Genomic DNA, 21,180 nt, shown 5'->3' with positions numbered 1-21,180 from the left:
TGTATTTTGCACTGACACGCTCGCAGCCTCCTTCCGATATCTCGTGTTTTCCATCTGATTAGCTAAAAATGCTTTTCAAGAGCGGGTGAGTAAGAGCATTCCCATTTTCCAGGCAGGGAAACTGAGGCAGCAAGGAGCTTCGAGAGTTTACGCAGCCTGCCAAAGCCCCAGGGGAAAGCAGAGCCTGCGCTCCCTCATCTCCCATCCCATCCCATCCCATCCATCCTGCCTTGATCCCCGCCGCCAGCACACGCAGCACGCCCGGCGTGTCGCTGCTGCCTGGCAGAACGAAATCCCCAAACTCCCTTCTCCTCGTACAGGCCGCAAGGAAACGCATGAATGTGCCTGCCTCGAATCCACAAGAAAGGTGTTTTTTTTTTTTTTAAGCGATAAAGGGAATGGTTTTGCTAGAAACAAAGCCCGATTCCGCAGCCCAGGGGGATGCGACGGGGAGATAAGGATTCACCCCGCTTCCCTCTTCCCTTCCCGAAGCCCTCCTCGCGGAGGGAAGGGAGTTCAGACTCTGCCGGGTGTGCCAAAGGGAGCCGGGCTGCGGGGAGCGTTTCATTATCAGCCGTGGCTGCCAGTTGCCGGTGGCTCTGGCTGGTAGCAGCAAGCTCAGTTCATGCAGAAACTCTGCCTGAAACTCCGGGGGGAGGAGGGAGAAGTACCTCACATGCTTTGCCGTTCAGCTCCCTTCTCCTTCCCCAGCTCCCCATTAGGGATTTCTTACCAGGCTGCCTTTTATCTGACACTGGCAGGGTTACAGATGCATTCAGCCCGCAGAGAAAGAAGAGGGATTAGAGAAAGGACTTTGAGAAAGCCTCCGAGTTGGACCCTGCAACCTTAAATCATGTTCAACGAGATCTTCTCAGATTGGGAGCATCTGGCGCTAAGCGAATCCAGAGCTGATCAACACATCCAGCCTCCTGATTAGCACTTTGATTCAACTTGCTGACGCAGCCCGGCCCGAAGTCAGCCCGGGTGCTTGAACCGAGCGGCCGCCGAGCTTTTCCTGAGCGTAAATCAAAAAGCTGTCAGGCGTTGTGTGCGCGTCCCTGCTCGGGAGGACGTGTGTTTACACATACCGGCCGCGAGCCCCTTCGGAGCCGTCCGCAGGGCCGCGGGGAGAGCCGGGGAGCAGCGGCAGAGCCCTCGGCGCTCTCGGCTAAACCCAAATTGCAAGGCAAATAAACAGCGGGGCGGAAATGACTGCAGAGCCCAGCGCAAACCCTAGCACCGGGCCTGGGGGCCGCGGGCCCTCCCCAGCCCGGCTGGCAGGTTCCTGCCAGGCCGCTCGCAGCGAGGGGATGCCGGAGCATTCCTTGAAAAGCCCCGTGAAAGCATCTCCTTGTTGTTTGCTCAATTAGCCCCAGACAGATCGCTGCTGCTGCTGGTGGCAACGCCGGGTTGTAAAGGAGGAGGGGAAGGAGGGGAAAGGGAGGGAAAAGAAAAAAAAAAAAAAAAGGAAAAAAAAAAAAAAAAAAGGTTAGGGCCTAGGCCCAGGACCACCACGAAGTTCCAGCCCTCAGGGGCTCCAGAAAACGTTCAGTTTACTCACTCAATTACATACACTGTTTTATAAACCCTTTAAAATAAAATAGAAAACAGTCCCTGGCACAGAATTACTGCTCTATTATACAGCAGTGATGAAAGCCACTGCTGTGTATTTGCTCTCTTTAAAGCAAGAGATAGTTTAACTTAAAAAACGAGGTGGGGGGGGGTTGGGGGGGGCGGGGTGGCTGCACAAACGCATGCACGAAAACACGCCGTGGGTGGCTCCTACCACACTCACCCAGGACAGAAAGGATCAGAGAAGTGGGAGAGAAGAGCAACTTGTCTCTGCAGTGATGCTTGGCCCGGGAAAAGCGGCCAGGTTGCGGGGGGAGAGGAACTGGAGGGGCTTCAGGGGATGGGAAGCAGCTGAAGCTCGGCTCTGGGAGGCTGGAGGGTGTTTTAAATTACACGTAGAGATAAAGAAGGGAAGCAGGTGATGGGGGCCGAGCTGTTGGTGTTTAGGGAGCACTGGGGCTTTCCAGTCAAGGCCTGCTCTCTCCCCAGCCACGCTGAACTTAGGGGATCGCCAGAGATTGGGGTGCCGAAAGGACAGGGGTGTCTCAGAGCCCTCCCGGGGCCAGCAGATGGACAGGGGGGAGAAGGAAGGAATGAGAAAGAAATTAGTCCTTCACTGGAGAAGTGATTGCTCAGGGAGTTAGGAGAAACATTAAACATTAGTCAAGGGAAAACGAGGTGAAGAGCTAGGGATGTGCACAGCAGCAAGTTCCTTGGGGGACAGGGAGACAGCATCCTAATACTGTGGCAGAGTCCCAGCAGCCCTTTAAGAAGGGGCCTGGGTTATAGTGATGGACGTGCTCCCGGGGGATCTCAGAAATGTCAATCTGACAGACTCCATCCACACTTCCCCCCAGGACGGCAGTAATTTCATATCTGCCCGGAGACTGCTGCCCGCTGTGCAGGACACAAGTCGAGGTCCCCTTCCTTTCTCGGGCACCCATTGGGGTGCTCTTCCTGGCTCTTTCATGTGGCCGAGCTCTAGCAGAGCACAAGCGGTTATTTTCTCTGCGTGGAGCATGTACAAATATTTCCACAAGGTTACGAACTGCTGCCTTCTGGGGAGGCCTCGCAGCGTGTGCGAGTGTGGCAGTTCCTTTAACCCGCTGGCTCGGGAAGCCTCAACCTCCCCGGCCGAGGGGAGGACGAAGCGCCGCTGGATGGATGTTCCAGGGAAGTTTCCTGCCACCGCTAAGGCCAGAACTCATAAACCATTTTTATACAGCTTGGAAAGGAGGCTCGAAATGTGTCGCTGATGCAAAAGACTCCTTCAGGGAACTACCTGCCAGCTGATATCTCTGTCAGGGACGTTCAGCAGTTAAAGTGCTTTAGGGAACGAGTCACACGGACCTCCTGGTTTCCCTACGGATTTACACCATTCCTCCTTTCCAGCTCGTCTTGCACCCCAGTGCACGATACACGTGTGCACTGTTTAGTCTGCGTCTGATCTTCGCAAGCTTTCGTAACTCCCATCTGCACCGCAGCGTGCGTTCTGGTCCCGACCTTGTGTCGTGTTAAGGGTTTTCAGTTCCCCAAGACTTCACCAGGAGGTACTCAGCATCCTGCAATAGCGGATCCTGCTCGTTCAGGTCCTGCCTGAATGCAGCAAGAGCATCAGAAAGCCTTTTGCTTCCTCCCTGGCCCTGTCCTGCTCAGTCTCAGCTGGGCTGAGGCATCCCCGCAAGCAGCCGCCCATTCATGTGTAGAGGCTTCGTAAGCCGTACCTGCCTTCCGAGGATGACATTAGAGAAAAATGTGCTCTTTGGCCCTCATTAAAATGAAACAATCTCACTCTGTTTCATTGAGAAGTCCTAGGGCTCCAAGCTTGGAACAGGATTTGGAAAATGATCGGAAACGGGAGCCAGTCCTTACTGGATATGTGCCTTTTTCTGTTCTTGTGAGAAACCACACGCTTTTGGCTACGTGATAAGCCTCTGGAAAAAATCTCCATTTGCACATGTTCTCAGGAGGGCAGCTAAAAGCTCCAGAGAGTTTGCACCAAGTGCCTGTGGAAGTGCAGGCAAGACACAGGGCTTCCCCCGCTCGTGGCCCTGCTCCCTGGACCAGCGCAGTGCTCAGCACCGAACCACTTCCCTCTGGTACCCAGAGGGATCCTGCATGGGCATGAGAGAGGTCGAAAACGGATGCAGGCAGACTGCAAGCAGTCATGGGGCGAGTGCCAGGTGGGAAATGGAGCATGGGACTGTTAGGGAAGGGGACTGGGAATAGCATCCACAGTCAGACCGGAGGAGGAGGCAGGTGGGTGTCCGGGTATAACAAAGTGAAAGAGGAGAATAAAAATCTCTGTGGGATTAAGGCTGGAGGGGAAAAAAAAAAAAAAAAAAAAAAAAAAAAAAAAAAAAAAAAAAAAAAAAGAGAGAAGACTGGGAATGGGATGAGAGTAGTGCTCAGACAAAGCCCTAGCAGGGAGCTGTGGCACAGGATTCAGGATCAGATAGGAAAGAGGTGATGTAGTCCAAGGGCTGACGCTGGGGGCAGGAGCAGTAAAGCCTGCAGTAACTACAGCCTTCTCCCCCCAGCATCAGGAGTGAATCTCAGGGCTGTCGACACCCCCTGAGCATTTGTGAAACCTCCTGGCAAAGTTCCTCTTGCCCTGCTCCGGACCCAGCTCAGGATGACCCACTACTGTCAGTTCTCATCAGCTGGAGCAGCTGAAGCTGTATAATGGAGCTCAAGTTCCTGGCGCTGCTAACGATCCATGCAAGGGCCAACATGATCCCATATAACCATTTTTTTTTTCTTTTCAGTGGATTGAACCCTCCCTCCAAACATTTACAAAGCAAACATTAAGGCTAAAATATCCAGTCTGCAACAGTTAGGGAATGCCACACGTAACGTGCAACGTTAGCACTAAGTTGGGCAGTCAGAACGAACAGGCACATGATCAGCATCTCCCCGCCTCTCAGGTCTCTGCAAAATAGGAGGAAAACGCAACCACGCTCATGCTGAGGAGATGAAAATGAGGTTGTTAACAGCTGCGAAGCACTAAGATGACAAATGTTGCAGAAAGGCCACAGAAAGGATCTTATTTCTTGCATAGTGTACAGTAATTAAGGTTTCAGACTCACACTGAAAAAAGACAGGAAAATGAAAAATATGGAACAACCCCACACTCAGCATGCACTCAGCAGTACGTTCTGCGTGCTGTCTGTGTCAGGGCACCACAGAAAATAAAAATATATGGTTGCATTAAAAATGTATAGGAACAGGCACAGCGAAGCCTTAGCCTACATCCCGGTCATGGAGGTAATGCTCCTCCTAAGTATGTACCAGGATGCCAAGCTAAGATTACATCAGCAGCCCGAATCCTGGTGATTTTTCCTTCTCTGAAAATACACTTTGTGGCAACAACACTGCTGTAATGCCCTTTTTGGGTGTGTAATGACTCAAGCTGTCCCCAGATGACACTGGCTCCTTAATATCCAATGCACATAAAATATCCCAGCCCCATGGACAACAGAGATGACGGTGAGGGATGAGGCGGGGAGCTCTGCGTCGGTTTTGCTGGTTACATCCTATGTGTGTGTCTTTACCATCTCTGTTCTCCGTGTGCCTTTGAAGAAAGGTTAGGCCAATTTATTGGGTACGCCTCTTCCTGACTAACCTATACCAGATGTACAACATGCTCCCTGCTGGATCTGCCCTAATGACTCCTTTGGGAATTGTACTCACTGACTCTGGGGCTCGTCTGACTCCTCGGCTGGCCCATCACCAGCACTCCCTCTCCCTAGCCCTTTCCAACGAGGGCATGCTGCTTTTGAGCTCCTTTTTAAAAACAGCTTCATCAGGAAGGCTGGAGCATAATCGTAATAACTGTCTCAGAGGCAGTGATTGAATGCTTTGTGCAATTAAGCTCTTTCAGAACTGCTGCCTGTCATTTCCTATCCCTTTAATAATTACCTCCTTTTTCCTAGGTACCAACATGTTTTTCTAACTGTTACCTGGGTGAAGGAGCTTTCACGAAGCCTGTCTGTTAATTCTCCACTAGCAAATTTCTTAAATTGAAGTATCAAAGAGGAAGTAAAGTGGATGCTTCCTTCGCATGGCAATAAAAGCAGTAGGAAGAGAATAGCATGACTCTCGGGAGGCACCGGTTGCAAACACAGAAATTTTATAAAACTCCCTAACACGATTTTAGCAGAGGCACTTAAAAAGTACCGTGTCTGGCCAATGCTGTGATGGGGCCTGAAGTCACTGCTGACAGCTACCTGGCCCCCCCCTGTCTCTAACTTTCTTTTTGGTTTGAAACAAGCTGCATCTGATCTACCCCAAAAACCAGGGCTGGAGCGCTCCTTCTATTTAGGTGTCCAGAGCTTTGCCAAGCCCGTTATTGAGTGATGAGGTCTCCCACCAGGTCCCCGGGGAGATTATCCCACAGCCGACCAGACCACATCGTTAGGAACATGTTCCAGATATCCAACCTAAATTGTGCTTAATTCAATCCCATTACTCCCAGCTGCACCATTTGGACCACCCTAAACATGCCCCTGCCTCTTCCGCAGAAGGAAAAGGATGAGAGCTGGTTTGAGTTACGTTTGCCTACCATTTGTGGTAGCTGTTCTTCTGCCATCCTCCTTCCGTGGAACTGGAGTTTCGCTTTCTGAAAGGAGGTCAGTGGCTCAAAGAGCTCTTGTACCCTGACCAGGGCTCACTGGGAGCAAACAGCCGCTCCTGCTGCAAACTCAGCTCCGGGCTGTGCAGGATGGTGCGGGGAGCTCTGTACCTTTGATAAATCCTGGCCGATGCTCTGGAATAAGGAACTGCATTTTTTTTTTCCTTTCTTTAATGTTTCTGGGAAGGTGTGTGCAGCTTTGCTGAGGTGGTTTCTAGCATGTAACTCCCAGACTGGGGTCAACAGCCAGCTGCTACCGCTTACGTCTGCCGAGGTGCGATCAGCTCGCAACAAAAGGTGGCTGCGACCCAAGAGAAGTAGTTTTTTTGTAACCTGGCTGTGAAGGCTAGAGCTTGAAGAAGGAAAAGTTACCAAACAGAACAACACAGCCAAAGTCTTGATGAAAGGGGGAATATGGAAACAGACTTCCAGGGCCACACCAAAAGCTTGGCACGAGATACGGGAAGTCTTGGGCAGGGGAAAGGAAGTCATGGCATGCTTTCACAGCAAAAAAGAGGGCCCAGTTTACTGCGGGACCAGGCAAGGTCAGAAGAGACATGCTGGGCTGGAAAAACTCCACAGTTCAGGAAATAAGTCATGAAGTTCACAGACAAATCCCAGACCACCGAGGAGAACCTGACCCCCAGCCCAAAGAAATTCCAGACCGGTTAGGAAACTGAGGCAGGGAAACGAACTGAGGCTGCATTATTTTTTCTTGCTCAGCATAGTGGTGTATTCATAATCCACCCCAACGTCTCTGCTAACGTCAATCAGACGCTCCTGGACAGTTTAACTGGAGGGGCCACAGACTCACTGAGGAGTGGATTTAAGCTTTGGAGAGGTGAGCACGTGGCCCTACAAGAAAAGGCAAATGAACCACAGCTTCCAGCCCCGTTCCTCTCCCTCCTAATATGCTGACAGACCCTGGGAACTGTTCAGACGAGGATGATCATGAAGAAAGGGTGATTTCCATACCAAGATCAACCAGACTAGGCTCTGCACCCTGGAAGAAACTACCAAAATAGACGTGAGTGAGGCCAAAGTGTGATGCTTCTGTCTAAAATGATCTAAAGAAATTCAGCACAGTCTTACTTCCTGAGATATTCGCAAAATCTGCACCCTGTTTCCTCATAGTTCAAACTGGAGGGTTACAACCAAGCGTGACCTGATCCAGCTCTCCTGTTGGCTCATGCTCAGGGGAAGGCACAGATGGAGCACCACGAATAGTGCAAATCTTCAGGGGTAGGCGGGCAACGAACCCATAAAACCCACCGATTCAGAGCGATGTGCTGGGCAAAGATATGGGCAGGCAGAGATTGTGGTACATAGGGACCAAGACCACAGGGCAAAGCACACTCGCTGGGTATTTCCTACAGTATGTGACCCAATTCCAGGATCACAGCTTTGTTTCTGTGGGTCTCTTTTACTTCTAGTTTCAAATTAAAGGACAAATTTCCATATGGACAGCTGACAATAGGTTATGGCATACGACATTGAGAGCAAACCCTGCTCCGTGTGAGGACACTTACAATTGGGAAACCACCCATATACTATAAAGACAAAGCAAGCAAACAAACCCTGATCTGACTAAACAGCTTCACATGGAGCCTGCAAAGGAACTCACTTTTGTCCTCAGTCCACACCCTAGAGCAGGGATCTGCCAAACCCCAACCATAAATATTCATTAAAAAGCCCTCTGCTTGGGATGCAGTCACTGAGACAGCCATTTCCTGCCCATTATCTCTTCGGGCAGGAAATCAACAGTTCCACTCAGGCGGTTACCAAGCCCTCACCACTCACAGCTTGATTGGACGGCCTAAGTTTGCCCAAAATTAGGGCCACATAGTTGTAACCTCTCTGAAACCCCAAAATAACATTTCATTTCACTAAGGCAGAGCTGAGCGCAGCCGCCCTTATTTTTAGTACTGAGCAGAGCAGCTCCCAGTGTGCTGCTGCACCTTGAGCTGCTGCTTGGAGCAGGGTGAATGGGAGCACGCTGACAGCCAGCCCTGGTTGCCAGCACAAAGAGAAGGGTGTCTTTCTGATCAATAATTCGACTGCGCCACCCCTTTCACTCACACAGAGGATTAGTCAAAATAACAGCTCCTTCTGCTGAGGACAACTTCGAGATGATCTAATTGTGGTCTCTGGGAAAAGACTGCCTCAGCACCCAATCTTGTTCTTCATAATAACAACAAAGTTCTCCTGCCAACTCCTGAGGAGCAAGTCCCTGAACTGTTCTTGTGCCAAGAAACTGTACTTTCCATGAAAAAACAATATTATAGGACAGCACTCTGTAGAGCTGCCACTGTTCGCTGGCACTTTATGAAGAAACAGGAAGAAAATCTGGATGAGGAAATTCTAAAAAGTAATTATAAATGTACTGTAAATACAGCTCGTCTACTTACCTTTGGTTTCCAGTCTCTGATCGCTTCCAATTAAACAGTCTTTGATGTCTGCACCCTTCTCTATCACGGCATTATGACAAATAACACTGCCCTGAAGACAGCACCTATAATGCAAGCACAAGGTAAAGCAAGAATATGGTTAAAAATGACAGGTACAAAACAAAGGAATCCAACAGAACATCTAAAAAGCCTATGACACAATTCTGTAAGTAGGTTCAGTTATGCTCTTTTCTCAAAAACTCCACTACTCTTATCCTGATCCTCACACCCGGCTGCCAGAGCAGGTTTGCAAAAAAAGGGTTTCCAGCTTTACCTCCTGTTAGAACAGTTTTCCTGTACGTTTTCTTAGCAAAGGAAGTCCTGCCAGAGGATTTCACAGGCAGGACACTGGCCTGGGAACTGGGACGTGGATCTCATACTTTCCACGGACAGTATGAGTGACTGCACAGGTCACTTTTCTCTCAGTTCCCCAGTTAAAAAGAGGAGAAGCAGCCCAGTCCTTCCCTGTGAATTCTGCTGAGAAGTTTCATACGTTCCAGATTGCCAGGCACTAGGAAGGGATGGTCAGAAAGGGCACAAGATCAATACCTTAACTGGATGGCTTTATTCATCTCACGTTCAAGCAAACACAATTACTCAGCAGTACCAAACCCATGAGACCCACACTGCAGCTCTGGAACTGCTCTGCCAATTGACACCAAAGTCTGAAATTTACACAGGCTGGAGCTTTAGCTAAAGCAACCTTCTTCCAAAATGTTTTTGAACTGGTGGTAACCAGCTTTCAAATCTGCTGATCTGATCATCTCGTTAGGAAAGAAGTTCAGAGTTCAAGTGTTAGCTCCGTAACTCCTCTACTGAGATGCTGAGTGAGTTACTACACGTTGGTCTGTGCCTGCAGATGATTTGTTTCCTCATTTTTACGTGTGCAGAGAGAGGTAGAAATCACTGGAGGACACACAGTGTGAAGGCATCCAGCTAAGAAACGCCTAAATACACCGAGTCTAACACGCATCCAAACCAGCTGCTTGGGAGGAAGGTGTAAGAGAAATACACAACACGCCGAGATGGAGGGAGTCTGTGCCCCCACGTTCATTCTGTGCTGTACCATGGTATTTTATATTTCTTCCCCAACATTTCTGTTAATGATAGTTACAACCGTGGATATTCTCACTATCCTCGTTGAAATAGCCGATCTCTTTCTGAAGTTTTTGGTTTCAGTGACGTTCTGCATGGCGGGTCCCACAGTTTAACCTCTCTGTGACACCCGCAGCCGTTCCCTGCCTCACCCCAGGTCTCCCCGCTGCTCACTGCACCAGTGAAACACCATCAGGCTGGCTCGGGAACAGAAGAGGCATCTTGGAGGTTGAACTAAGAGCACAGAAGGGTTTTGGTGCCAGGTCAAAGCCCTCAGCCTCCATTTTGCAATGAACGGAGAGCCAGCCAGCCAGCCATGGTCCTCAGGAGAGAAGGGAAGCTTCCATCCTCACTCCACTCTGCCAATCCTGAAATTAGTTCCTAGTATTTTCCTGCTTACACATCCCCCTTATCTAGTACGGAGAGCTTGCCATTAAACATCTAACAATCCTGTCGCTCATGTGAGCCAGAGCAGAAACCATCTGCCTCACAAACACGGCATTAATTCTGCAGGAGTAAAAGCAATAAAAATGGACCTCAGCCACGGTGGTTAGCAGTTACGACTCCCCTTGAGCAGACTGTCCCCTCTGAACAATCATTCTTTTAACTCGCTTCAAACTCCCCCTCCTCCGACCTACAAGGAGGCAACGCGAGCAATTATGCTACAAGCAACCAGCTCAGGTTGCCTTGGCAAGGTTTTTACTAACATGTTAATAAGATAAAAAGCGGCAAAGATACACAGCAGACCCCTGCCTGCCTTTGCTCTCACACTGTCACGAGCTGCTTCCTTCCCAATGGCCCCGGGTACCCGCGCAGGGGCTCAGGCCATCGTCTCGTGCAGCAGCGTGTGCTGGGGGAACACGGTGCTGGAAATCGGGCTGGAAGATGAAATCGGTGGAGGGAGGGCTGCCCACCACCGCTGCCATCCCCAGCTGGCTTTCAAGACCAGCAAAGGGGATGGGAGGGACTGCTCTTTGCCCACCGAAACGGCTCCCATCCAACAGGCGTGCTCCCAAACACCTTCTCCTCCATCACTCTCCCCAGCGGCTTTGGTTCCCAGTATCTATCACTTCTCCCAGGCACAAGAAGAGCCGCGGGTAGGCTGAGACCCTCGCCCCCCGTGGCATCAGCAGAGGGGGTATCTGAGCTCCTGTTGTGGTCGGAGGGTGTCGGATGTGTGTTCAGAGCCTGCCTGGGGAGAGCGTTTCAACTGCTGGGCAATGAACAGCACCGTAAGCAAGAAAGTGCTGATGACATTAACATCAAAGATAAGGGGGGGTCCTGCCAAGCCCTTTGTTGGAAGGGCAGCCCAGGGAACCAGGGCGAGCACGTCTGTGCCAGGTGCTTGCAAACCTTCCCCAGTGCCAGGGGGAAACAAAACCAAACCCCCCCGCCACCCCGGGAGCTTCTCAAACCTCACCAACCCCACCGAGGGAAGGAGTTTTAAAACCGTGCTCAGCGCTAAGATTAGCCCAGTCACACAACCCAGCAGCGAATCCGGCTTTTATTGCTCAAGTGGAACAAAACTTCAGGAGATAAAAACACAATTTGTGGGTGTTCCCTTCACCCGCTGACAGATGTAACACAGCCATTTTGAAACCACTTGTAAATGCCTTTTTTTCTAAAAAGTATGCTCGAAAGCCTGCCAAGAGAAGTATTTTGTGTGTTTATTTAATTTTTACTATTTTTTTTTTTTTTTAAATTGAAGAGTGAGGAATAAACTTTTATTCTCTTACCGGGTAAATATCACATCTCGGGGCAACGTGCTGTATTCTCCTCGGATAAATAGCCACCGGCCTTCCTGCCCTGCTTAACAATTAGGTGCCATTAGTCCTCAAAGGTGCTCCGACAGCATTCGGCTTCATCGAAGCTGTTGTGTGTGTGTGTGCATATGCACATATTTGATGTAAAGCTTTATAATGCAAACCATATTTATTTTTTTTGCCCTTAAAATGTAGTATATTTTTAAACTTTTCAGCACTGTGAAAACGGATATCTCCTGACCTTAAAATCCAAAGAGCATGTTCAAACCCACAAGAGGAACTAATTTGGGGCATTTGATTTATGGCTGAAATTTCAATTTGAATTTGTTTTAAGTGCAATCACAAACTGCGAGTCTGGCAGCTGAGCGTTTTTGCGGAAAATAAATAAAAATATTCCGTGCGCGTCTGCGTTCGAGAGAGAGCATTTTTACAAGCCTGGTCCTGTAGTGGTAACAGATGGAGATGTCGGCGAGCTAAGGCATTAATTTCTTCCACAGGTACGATGTGCGAAGGAAAGCACGGGAGAGTGAGTGTGTGCACGGGTGCATGTGGGTACGCTACACGCCTCCATCTGAGACAGCGAGGCTGGCTCTGGCTTTTTTTTTTCCTCCTGAAAGTGAGAGAACAAGAGCAAAAGGAGTAGTGGCCAAGGAGGCATGGGGGGATTACAAGGATTTAGGTCTTTAAACTGCAGACCACCTAACAAGATCACTCTGAAATGCCACTAATTTCAGTTAAGGCCACAGACCTCCCTTCCTCTGCCCTCCCTCTCCCCCCCATTGTAAACAACTAATCCCAGCAGAAAACAACAGAGAGCAAAATGTACACACATTCTGCAACATTCCAGGTCCGGCTTTATCTTTTATTTATTTTTCCAAAAGGTCAGCGTATGTATGGAGGGAGGGGGGGGGGGGGGGGGGGAGGGGAAGAAAGCCAAAAAAACCTCAAGTCCATCTCTTGTGTGGGCTCGAAGGAAGCCGGGAGAAAGCAAAGTCCAAGAGCACACAATATGGAGCTTTTATAGCGCGGCGATTCCTGGCCTCGGCTCGCTTTCCCCTCCCTCTATTTGTGGCAAAGCCACATAGCTTTAAACCAAAGGACAGGGTGGTCGATTACATCTGAAAGAAATGTAAAGAATTGAGAAAGAATTCCATCTCCTGTCGAAATTATAAATAAGGAAGTATTAGTCCCCGAGACAGGCTGATTTATGCAGCCCTGGAACTGCTGACTTTCAGCCCGAGTATCAGTCTATAAATCAAACCCTTAAATCAAGTGTGTCAATTGCTGCAGCGCTGAGACACTTCAGAACAGAAAGGCACCTACCACCGAAAGCAGGAAGCCTGCCAGGGGACCGAGGTGCTGTACCCTTCGTAATTTTCCAACGTGTAAATCTGAGATCAAACGTCCTTGGGGGGAATGGGAAATCCAAATACGCCGCGCTCAGCACACCGGGAGCTGGCTGCAGGAGTCCAAGACACAACCCCCTAATTACAGGCTACCCACTGATTATTTAGGACTCTGTGATTAAAGTGATGAACGCTCCTGGGAGAAAGGGGCTTAAGTAACCGAGGTCAAGACCTCAGCTGCAGCTCTCGCCCGCGTTGTGCAAGCTGAGGAAGGTATGAATGTCACAGGTTTGCCTTACAGCAAAGCTCCTGAAACGCCCGTGGAAGCTATCCAGGTCTGCTGGTTTAATCCAATTGTGCCAAAAAACCGACGCGACCTCCGTTGGGAAGCAAAGCAAATGAGGTGTCTAAAATGCAACGCTTCAAACTAGAGGCTCGAGCTGAAGAAAGAGCTCGAAGCGTAACGCTTAGGACGGCCCGTGGGCAACGCGCCGCCGTGCCAAGAAGTCAGGGCTCTTGCTCCTCCGGATGAGCTAGGAAGCAGAGACTGATTCGGGAGTTAAAAGCCAAGGGTGACATGCCTCGGCAGCTACTTTGCTGACGGAGGGGTAACAGCTGTGGATTCCCCTGGGAGCAACATCCCATTCTGCCCTGACCAAGGAGATAACAGCCCCGGCACGCACCTTAATGGTGGGGAGAGGTGGCAAGGAGGCGGGCAGCGAGCTCTCAACCCCACCAGCAGCCCCTCAAGGAGTCCCCCTTCAGCCTGTGTGTCAGTGGCTGGGCCACGCAGTCACAGGGACAAAGCACAAAGACCATGGGAAGCAGGGAAGAGGCAAAAACACCATTAGGAAACTTGAGGACCCAAATGTTGTCTTCACCAACATTTAGTTTTGCACACTTAGGAGCCAACTCAGGGTACTGCGGATCTCACGTTATGCACTCAAGTAAATACCAAAGACTACAATAGATGCCAGCAGTACGTGCTATAATTTATAGATACATTTCAAAGAAAGCATTCTTAAGTGAATTTGGGCTTTGATCTCCTGTTTTTCCCCTTGGGGGTAACAAAAACATTCTACCAACCCCCTAAATTCTTAACCCGTCTCTGAGGGTGTTTTCACTAAGGAACTTGTTTTATGTCTCTTTTCTAGCCAAGCTCATCACTGTGGTATGGCTCCTTTACACTTCTTCCCCACACCCTAAACATTTTGCATTACATATTGCGTATACTTGCCAGCACTCGTATTTTCCAGTGAAAGTTCAACTGACCTTAAAGGGTTGCCTCAAACCTACCTTAACTTGTTTTATTAAGTGAAACTTCGGCTGCTGGGGGAGGTCGCCTGGAAGGTTGTGCCTCACCTCTGAAACTTCAGATAAATCCAGCTGATCTCGGAACAAACAAATTGGTGGCCTTTTATGTAGCTGAAAGCCCGGTTTTGCACACTTCAGCAAAAGCACACGCTGAAACCAGTTTCACACCAGGAAATCCTATGCGGGAAAACTGACCTCCCTCTGGATTCGCTCTTACAGAGTGGAAGGGCCACATCCTGCATGGCTTTACACATGCACAGCTGATGCCCAGAATGAAGCTATCCATCTCTATTTTAAGGTAACAGAGCAGAAAAGCTGTATCTTCACTCCCATCACAGAGTTTGCTTTGCTTGCTCCCCAGCTGGCCCAGTCAGACTGACAGGGATAACTGACACGTGTTTTCCCTGGGGTTTTCAAGAGCAGTTCGGGACCGAGCACTGTAGCCCTCCGTCGGACATTACTGGTTAAATCAACTTCCATATCGTACAGGCTAGGTTTACAAGTAAAAGAGGACTTGCTAAACATTGCCCTTAAAAACAGACTGGCTTCCTGGAGCTACGCTGAACTTGTTCAACTCCGCAGTCCCCTCAAGAACTCAGAGGAAAAAATCTGGCACTGGGAGAATTTCTTCCTTCTCCATACCCAGGCTGGGAAAATTTTCAACAGCACTGATGGCACTTACACAGAGATTCCCACCAAAACCCGCGAGCAATCAGACGCTTTGAAAACGCGCATACCCCTCTTCAATTAGAGCCATGTGGCTAGCAGGAGGCAGAAGCTTATTTATAGCTCTGAAGTCAGACATAACTCTGGCCACCTGAAGAAGAAGATCAGCAGAACGAGAGGAGCTGTTTTAAAATGCCACTTTTCAGAGCTGACCTGTGCTTTAAGTTCAACATTTGGCATACAAGATGTTTGTAAAACGGGGAAGAGCTCCCTGCGCTATCAGGGAAACATCTGTATCTGAGTTTAAAGAGCAGGTGATTTATTTGAGATAGATTGATGTACCAGGAAGCTAGCCAGAAGAAAATGTTTTTTGAGGAGCTGATAGTAATAATGGTTCAGAGATTCACAAGATAACAGGTACTATATGAGAAATATCCTAAATACAATACAGCAGAATTCAATTGCTGTTGAAAGTAACTGAAAACTGGCCCTGCAAGGAGCTTACCTGCTTTCTGCTCGCTGCTTGCCTGGTTTGTCCTCTCTTCTTCAATTGACTTTCCTGAAAGCAAACTGTTGACCTTAGGTTGTCTCTATCCAGTATCTCATGAAGCACGTGCATTGAATTAAATAGGAGGATTAAAATTATGGTTCCTGACCAAAAGAGTTTACAATATAAAACCAAAAGGTGGGAGAGAAAGGACAGAACATAACTGCTACATAACCAAGAGAAATAAGAGCCCTTTTTATAGGCAAGGACAGTATGCAGCTTTATTTATATATTTGTACCTATCTACATCCATGATATATTTTATATTTATATATACTTTATCCATATTTAAGCTGAGCATATGCTTTTTCTGAGTTAAGTACTCAGTTTTCATGTGCCTTCTGCAAAACCTATTCTAGCCTTATTCTTTCCAAGGTTAGCATAGTGCAGGGATGCAATTAGTATTGTGAGACCGAGCATCCAGAAGACAACAGCTGAGGATACAAGAAGTTTGGGAATCCCTGCATAAGCACAACTTAATTCCCAGCTTTGCAAGCTATGGTGCTGGAAACGACTTCATCTCCTCACTCTTTCTCATGAGGGAACGCACCATAAAATGTATTTTACAATTTCAACAGAACGTTGCTTTGGCAATGGGATCATTCCTTTGTACTGCTATTATCCAACGGGAAAAAGACCACTTATGTGCTGAACCCCTATAAATGCTCGATTCCATCCTGGTTTTAATTACAACTTTCTTCAAACCGCTCGCTGCTTCTACATCAGGTGCTGATTTGGCACTATTGAGGAAACAACCAATAAACTTCACAATCAATCTGCAGTTAGTAGTCAATCCAGCTCAGCTTGCTTGTTGTTTTCTTCCTTTGTACATTTTCTCAAAGAAAAGTAGCAATAAATTGGAGCCATGTGGTACACGAGAGCAGCGGTTAACTAGTCGCACGTGGTCTCGCTCCAGTCCACTCACCGAGTAACGTTACGGCGTCTGCGCCTCCCACTTCAACACGAGTAGCCAGAGCCTGATGAACGCCATCCAACCCATAACTTACTGTCTTCGAGTGACTGAACGAGTTAGACGCCAGTTTCAGCCAGCATAACGTTAATTGGTGTCAGTCCTTCCTCCACAAATGTGGGTACTTGAGTCCGCCATGCACGTTTTTTATCCAGCCTATCCTTTCTGCCTAGATATCAGAGCTCCCAAAGGTTTACCCCATTTCCAGGCGAGACTCATCTAACTTTCCCCAACAGCAAGTATTCACACCACCCCCCGGCACTTCTCACAGCTCACCGTGTCACCTCCTTTGCCTGCCAAGTCCCCAGGCTGCCAGTGTTACAGCGGAGGCGAGCGGGCTGCAAGGAGAGCACCCCTACATCAAAGACCTGGGGCTGGAGGGGCCCTGCTGCACGGCACCACATCTAACCCACACAACAAACAAAAGGGTCAGCCCCAAATCCAACCCAGACTCGGGACATGCACAGCTACCGCGGGAGCATTCAGACGCACGGAGTTTTCGCGTGCCCTGTAATTTCAGCTCGATGAGTAAATTCTCTCCGGCCACGTAACTCAGTGCAGCCATTTGTCACCGAGCTCTGGGGAGCCGTGCAGAGGGAAACAAGAAGCCTTTCCCCGCTGCAGCCTGTCACCTGGGCAGTCAGCATCTCTCAGCACTTGTGCTGTTGTATAAATTACGTCCCTCCCAGCTTGGTCAAGGATGGCCATCATTCAGCACGTATGTAATCTTCGCTATTTTATTGTCTCATTGATGGAAGAATTAGCTCACAGCGGGAAACACATTAAGAAAGGACTAGCAATTATTTTGCCCGTGTTGCTAACTTCTTTAATCCCCTGTAATCTCTTCTAAGGGGGATTCATATCTACTCAAATCACTTCACAGGAGACATACATAGCTTAACAGAAGCCCCTACACGCCAGGGCTGGGAAAACCAAAACCCCTGCTACTGCTCCTGCAGAATATCAGACACTTCAGCCATCACTGGAGAAGGGATCATAACTTGAAAACAGCACGCAATGGTGAAATCAAATTTCTCGATCCATTCCGTTTTGAAGGAACTGTTTCAAAGGGCATCATCTAGGTCATAATCTCTGTTTCTACAATAACAAGCCAACCACAGCCGAACAATAAGAACCTAGTTTTGTAGTAAACCTCTTGTGGTGTTCCCATCTGCCCAGAAAGAATCTATTTACCCATTCCAGAAGCTGGTATCAAATGCAGCAAATCTTTCTGGTCTGGAGACATAATTTGTGGGTCCCAAAGCTCCAGAAACTACAGCATGTCCAACAGCATCCTCAATTCACAACACTACAGAGAACCACTGTGAGATAAAAACATCGTCACGTATTCCTTTGTATTGATGCCATTAAGTGAAGCTGCTGAGCACTTTTCCATCTAAGACGTGACAAAAAAACAAAGGTGAGATTCAACCCAGAGAAGCTTGAGGTGATGTAAGTGGTAAAAAATTATCAAGGCAGCGTCATGAATAATGACAGCTCTTGATAAATGAGCTCAGAACGGAATGCTGAGCAATTTTTGCACTTTGTTGTTCCCAGACTCCTGACTTTCACAAATTATTTACCTGATCTTTCTTTCTTCTCTGGGTTATCTAAACAGCTTTGTCTTTTCCATAATATCTGCCCTACGGCGGTCTTCTCAGCCTACTGCTTCAGGTTGGTATTCCTGCAATGAACAGAGCTGGGACTGGCCTTCAGTTATCGCTCACGTGCGACTAGGATACAACACAGCAGCCCATTAGTTTGCTGGAGCTGCTCATGCCAGCATTAGAACGTATATTTTTTAGATGATACAGTTTTATCCACTTCTCAGTGCAATTCCAGAAGTTTCTAATATGCAACGCATTAGATGGTGCTAAAGCTGGCTTACATCAGAACATTTGCTATGCAAAAAAAAAAAAAAAAAAAAAGATCTGCTAAGGCACTTTATGAGCTCATTTGCTCATTTTGATTCATATCAGCCAACATATCCTGACTTTCCAACTAAAGTGGAAGACATTTTCTTAGTCGGTAATTAGGTAAAGCCCGAGTTACTTAGAAATGCTTGGGAGAAGAGATGTTTGTAAAGCAAAGCTGTCCACTGTGGGCAGTTTAAAGCAAAACCACATATAATTTAGCCAACTGTTGCAAATGGGTCCATCAACATGTTTCAAAATCATTAACGTTTTAACAAAAATCCATCAGATTTAATCAAATACATGAAAGAAGATCAAAATACACAGGAACTGTTTTCACTGAGTTACAAGCAAGACCTCTTTCAACAAAAGTTAGCAGCTAGGATAGTTCTGTATCTCACCACCTGTGTATGCATGACTTCATCCCTCTCTAATCTTAAAGATTACAATGATGCAATAAAAAATACTTTATCAGCGCTGTACCCGTGCAGATCTACGCAATATGAATTACAAGATGCTTTTAAATGAAGCTCCACAGTCTACGATCTTATTTCTGGCTGGAGATGAATGATTACAAATCTGACTCCAGTGTATCAGTGGTACTACTCAAGGGGAAAACTCCAGGGACTGCAAGATTTTTCATTCATTGGTGATGACATTGTTTTCACTTAGAGTGACCAGGGAATAAACTGTTTTCCAGAAATTTACTAAATTTGACCCAAAAAGTTAGCTTTAGTATCTTATCATATTTATAATGCCTGTGGAATTTTGTTGAATGCTTATGATAATGACTCTTGAGCTTGATTTGGGATTTAGAAAACAGTATTACTACACAACAGTGAAGACAAACACAAGCTAATTTGGGACTCTTCATAAAAATACCACTATTTATACACTCAGCTGCCTCTGTGGTAGAGCTGCTCACCTCATATGCAGAACCATACTATTATGACTGTGGCATCAATTCATTAATCAAAGTGACAGAGGGTCCCACGATCAAACGAGAGAGCTTCTGGTACTTCTTATGACAGCAGCACTTGTGATACAGCCATACTGGATCCATTTGCAATAGCACTGGAAACCAGCTATTTTCTATACTCAAAGGAATTCTGATTTATGATGTGCTTGAAATTACTGTGGATTTCTATTAAAGACAAACACTTGGCAGCAAGGTACCATACTTACCTGTAATTTAGTTATGTAACAGTAGTATCCTCCATAGACCCCACATCCTTTGGGTTTTTTGTTTTTCAGATATGCAGGTTCCAGAGCCAACTTGGCGTTTTTTAAGAGTTTGGCCTTTTTCCTGAGGCCCTAAGCAAACCTCAAGCCATGAAGGAGGAGGGAATTTATACAGGCCTGCACAGACTCAATCAGCAGTTTCCTTTCCGCTGACATCCACAGGAAGCCAGCTTGTATGGAAAGATGGGGGCATGCAGACATCAACAATTACATATATGCCACTTTTCCCACATTTAGAAATGAACGGTTCAAGGCTACCTATGTAATTAGTGTCTTTAATGCATAGGAAACCTCTACTGGCTGACAGATTTTCTCTTTGAAAAACGTATTCATTCATTCTATTACTCAGCATACACAATAGTAAACTAAAGCTTGCAAGATGACAAAAAAGGGTCAAAGAAAACGTTAGGGAAAGTTGTAATATTCAAAGGTGATAACATCATTTCCAGTTGGTAAGCGTACCACTTTAAAATATATCTCCTGACCCAAATATTCTAGGTATACTCATAGACCCAGCTACTAAAATAAAGCTTGGAGAGATGGCACACAAATTTATACAGAGTCATACATCCTCTTAACTTACTTCCACATTCTGAAGATGGTATGATCTCCTCTAAAAAGAGCAAACTATGTTTCAAGCCTGCAGCACTCATTAAATCATTTCACTTATGCATTTTTAGCCTGTTTTCAGAGACATTTCTGATATGTGCCTTAGAAACATCTCCCCTGTGATCTACTGTTACTTACAGGACAAAAATTACAGACTCGGAATCAATCTAGAAAAGTGAACAGAAAATTTAGGGGCCTGAAATACAAAGAGGTAACATACCCTTCCTCGATTGTAACAGAATTCATGATGATGCAGTTCGTTATCTTAACTTTGTCCTTTATGGTACACATGCTGCCAATGATGGAGTGTTTAATTGATGTCTTCTCCCCCACTTGCGTAGACGACCCAATGATGCTGTCTGATCCAACCTAGGGAGGAAAAAAATGGAAACTGGCAAAAGCACCAGTATGTGTTCTCCATACATGTGTTCCAACCAGCATGTCTCAAGCACTCATCCACAGAGCACACGCTGCTCTTGCCTCAGGGATTCTTGGCAGAGGAAAGACCAAAAATTTGGGGCCCATCCCATAGATTGGACAGTCTTCCCAAGTTTTATTAGCTCAGTAAAATTCCATTTTAAAATTTACCGAATTAAATTAAAATTTACCAAATATGTTCAAAGACAGAAACTGAAAGGCAGGAACTCAAGAGAGAGCCTACAAGCAGGCACTGGGCTGCACCACTCACACTGCAGTTCCGTATGTCAAAACTCATCCAACAGTGGGACTGAATTTTAGGAAGCAGTTCTTGAAGCAAAGGGCATGCAGACTGTATTGAAAGAGCAGAGACGAACAAAGGGAACACTTACCATGCCTCTGTCAGTGATCTGTGCAGACCCGTGAACCAGTGGCTCTTCCAGACCCAGATTAAGCAATAGTTTGGGAACCTGAATAAAGAAACCAGCACTGGAATTTAACACGACTAGGCTGTATCTGTATGGCACATAAACAGCTCAAAGATGGCTTTGGTTTCCATTGCACTTATGTCATAAACTTACTAACTTAAAGGAAAATGTAGGTTCCTGAATTTTAAATCTCCAACTGGATATGTGGGGTTTATTGT

The 21,180-nt window shown here is 47.2% G+C and overlaps 1 protein-coding gene across 1 annotated transcript in view; it reads right to left on the bottom strand.

Annotated features, from left to right (window-relative positions):
- The window catches only part of EIF2B3 (eukaryotic translation initiation factor 2B subunit gamma), a 95,232-nt gene that overhangs the window by 2,490 nt on the left and 71,562 nt on the right, over positions 1-21,180 (bottom strand). The window contains exons 9-11 of the mRNA XM_084291502.1: positions 20,927-21,004; positions 20,338-20,486; positions 8,614-8,717 (exon numbers count right to left, since the gene is read on the bottom strand). Coding sequence (XP_084147628.1) covers positions 8,614-8,717; positions 20,338-20,486; positions 20,927-21,004 — 331 coding nt within the window. The remainder of the gene's footprint in view (positions 1-8,613; positions 8,718-20,337; positions 20,487-20,926; positions 21,005-21,180) is intronic.

Source organism: Netta rufina (assembly GCF_964035555.1).
Source record: "Netta rufina genome assembly, chromosome: 8".
Lineage (NCBI taxonomy): Eukaryota > Metazoa > Chordata > Aves > Anseriformes > Anatidae > Netta > Netta rufina.
This window is presented reverse-complemented; position numbering and strand designations above follow the sequence as displayed.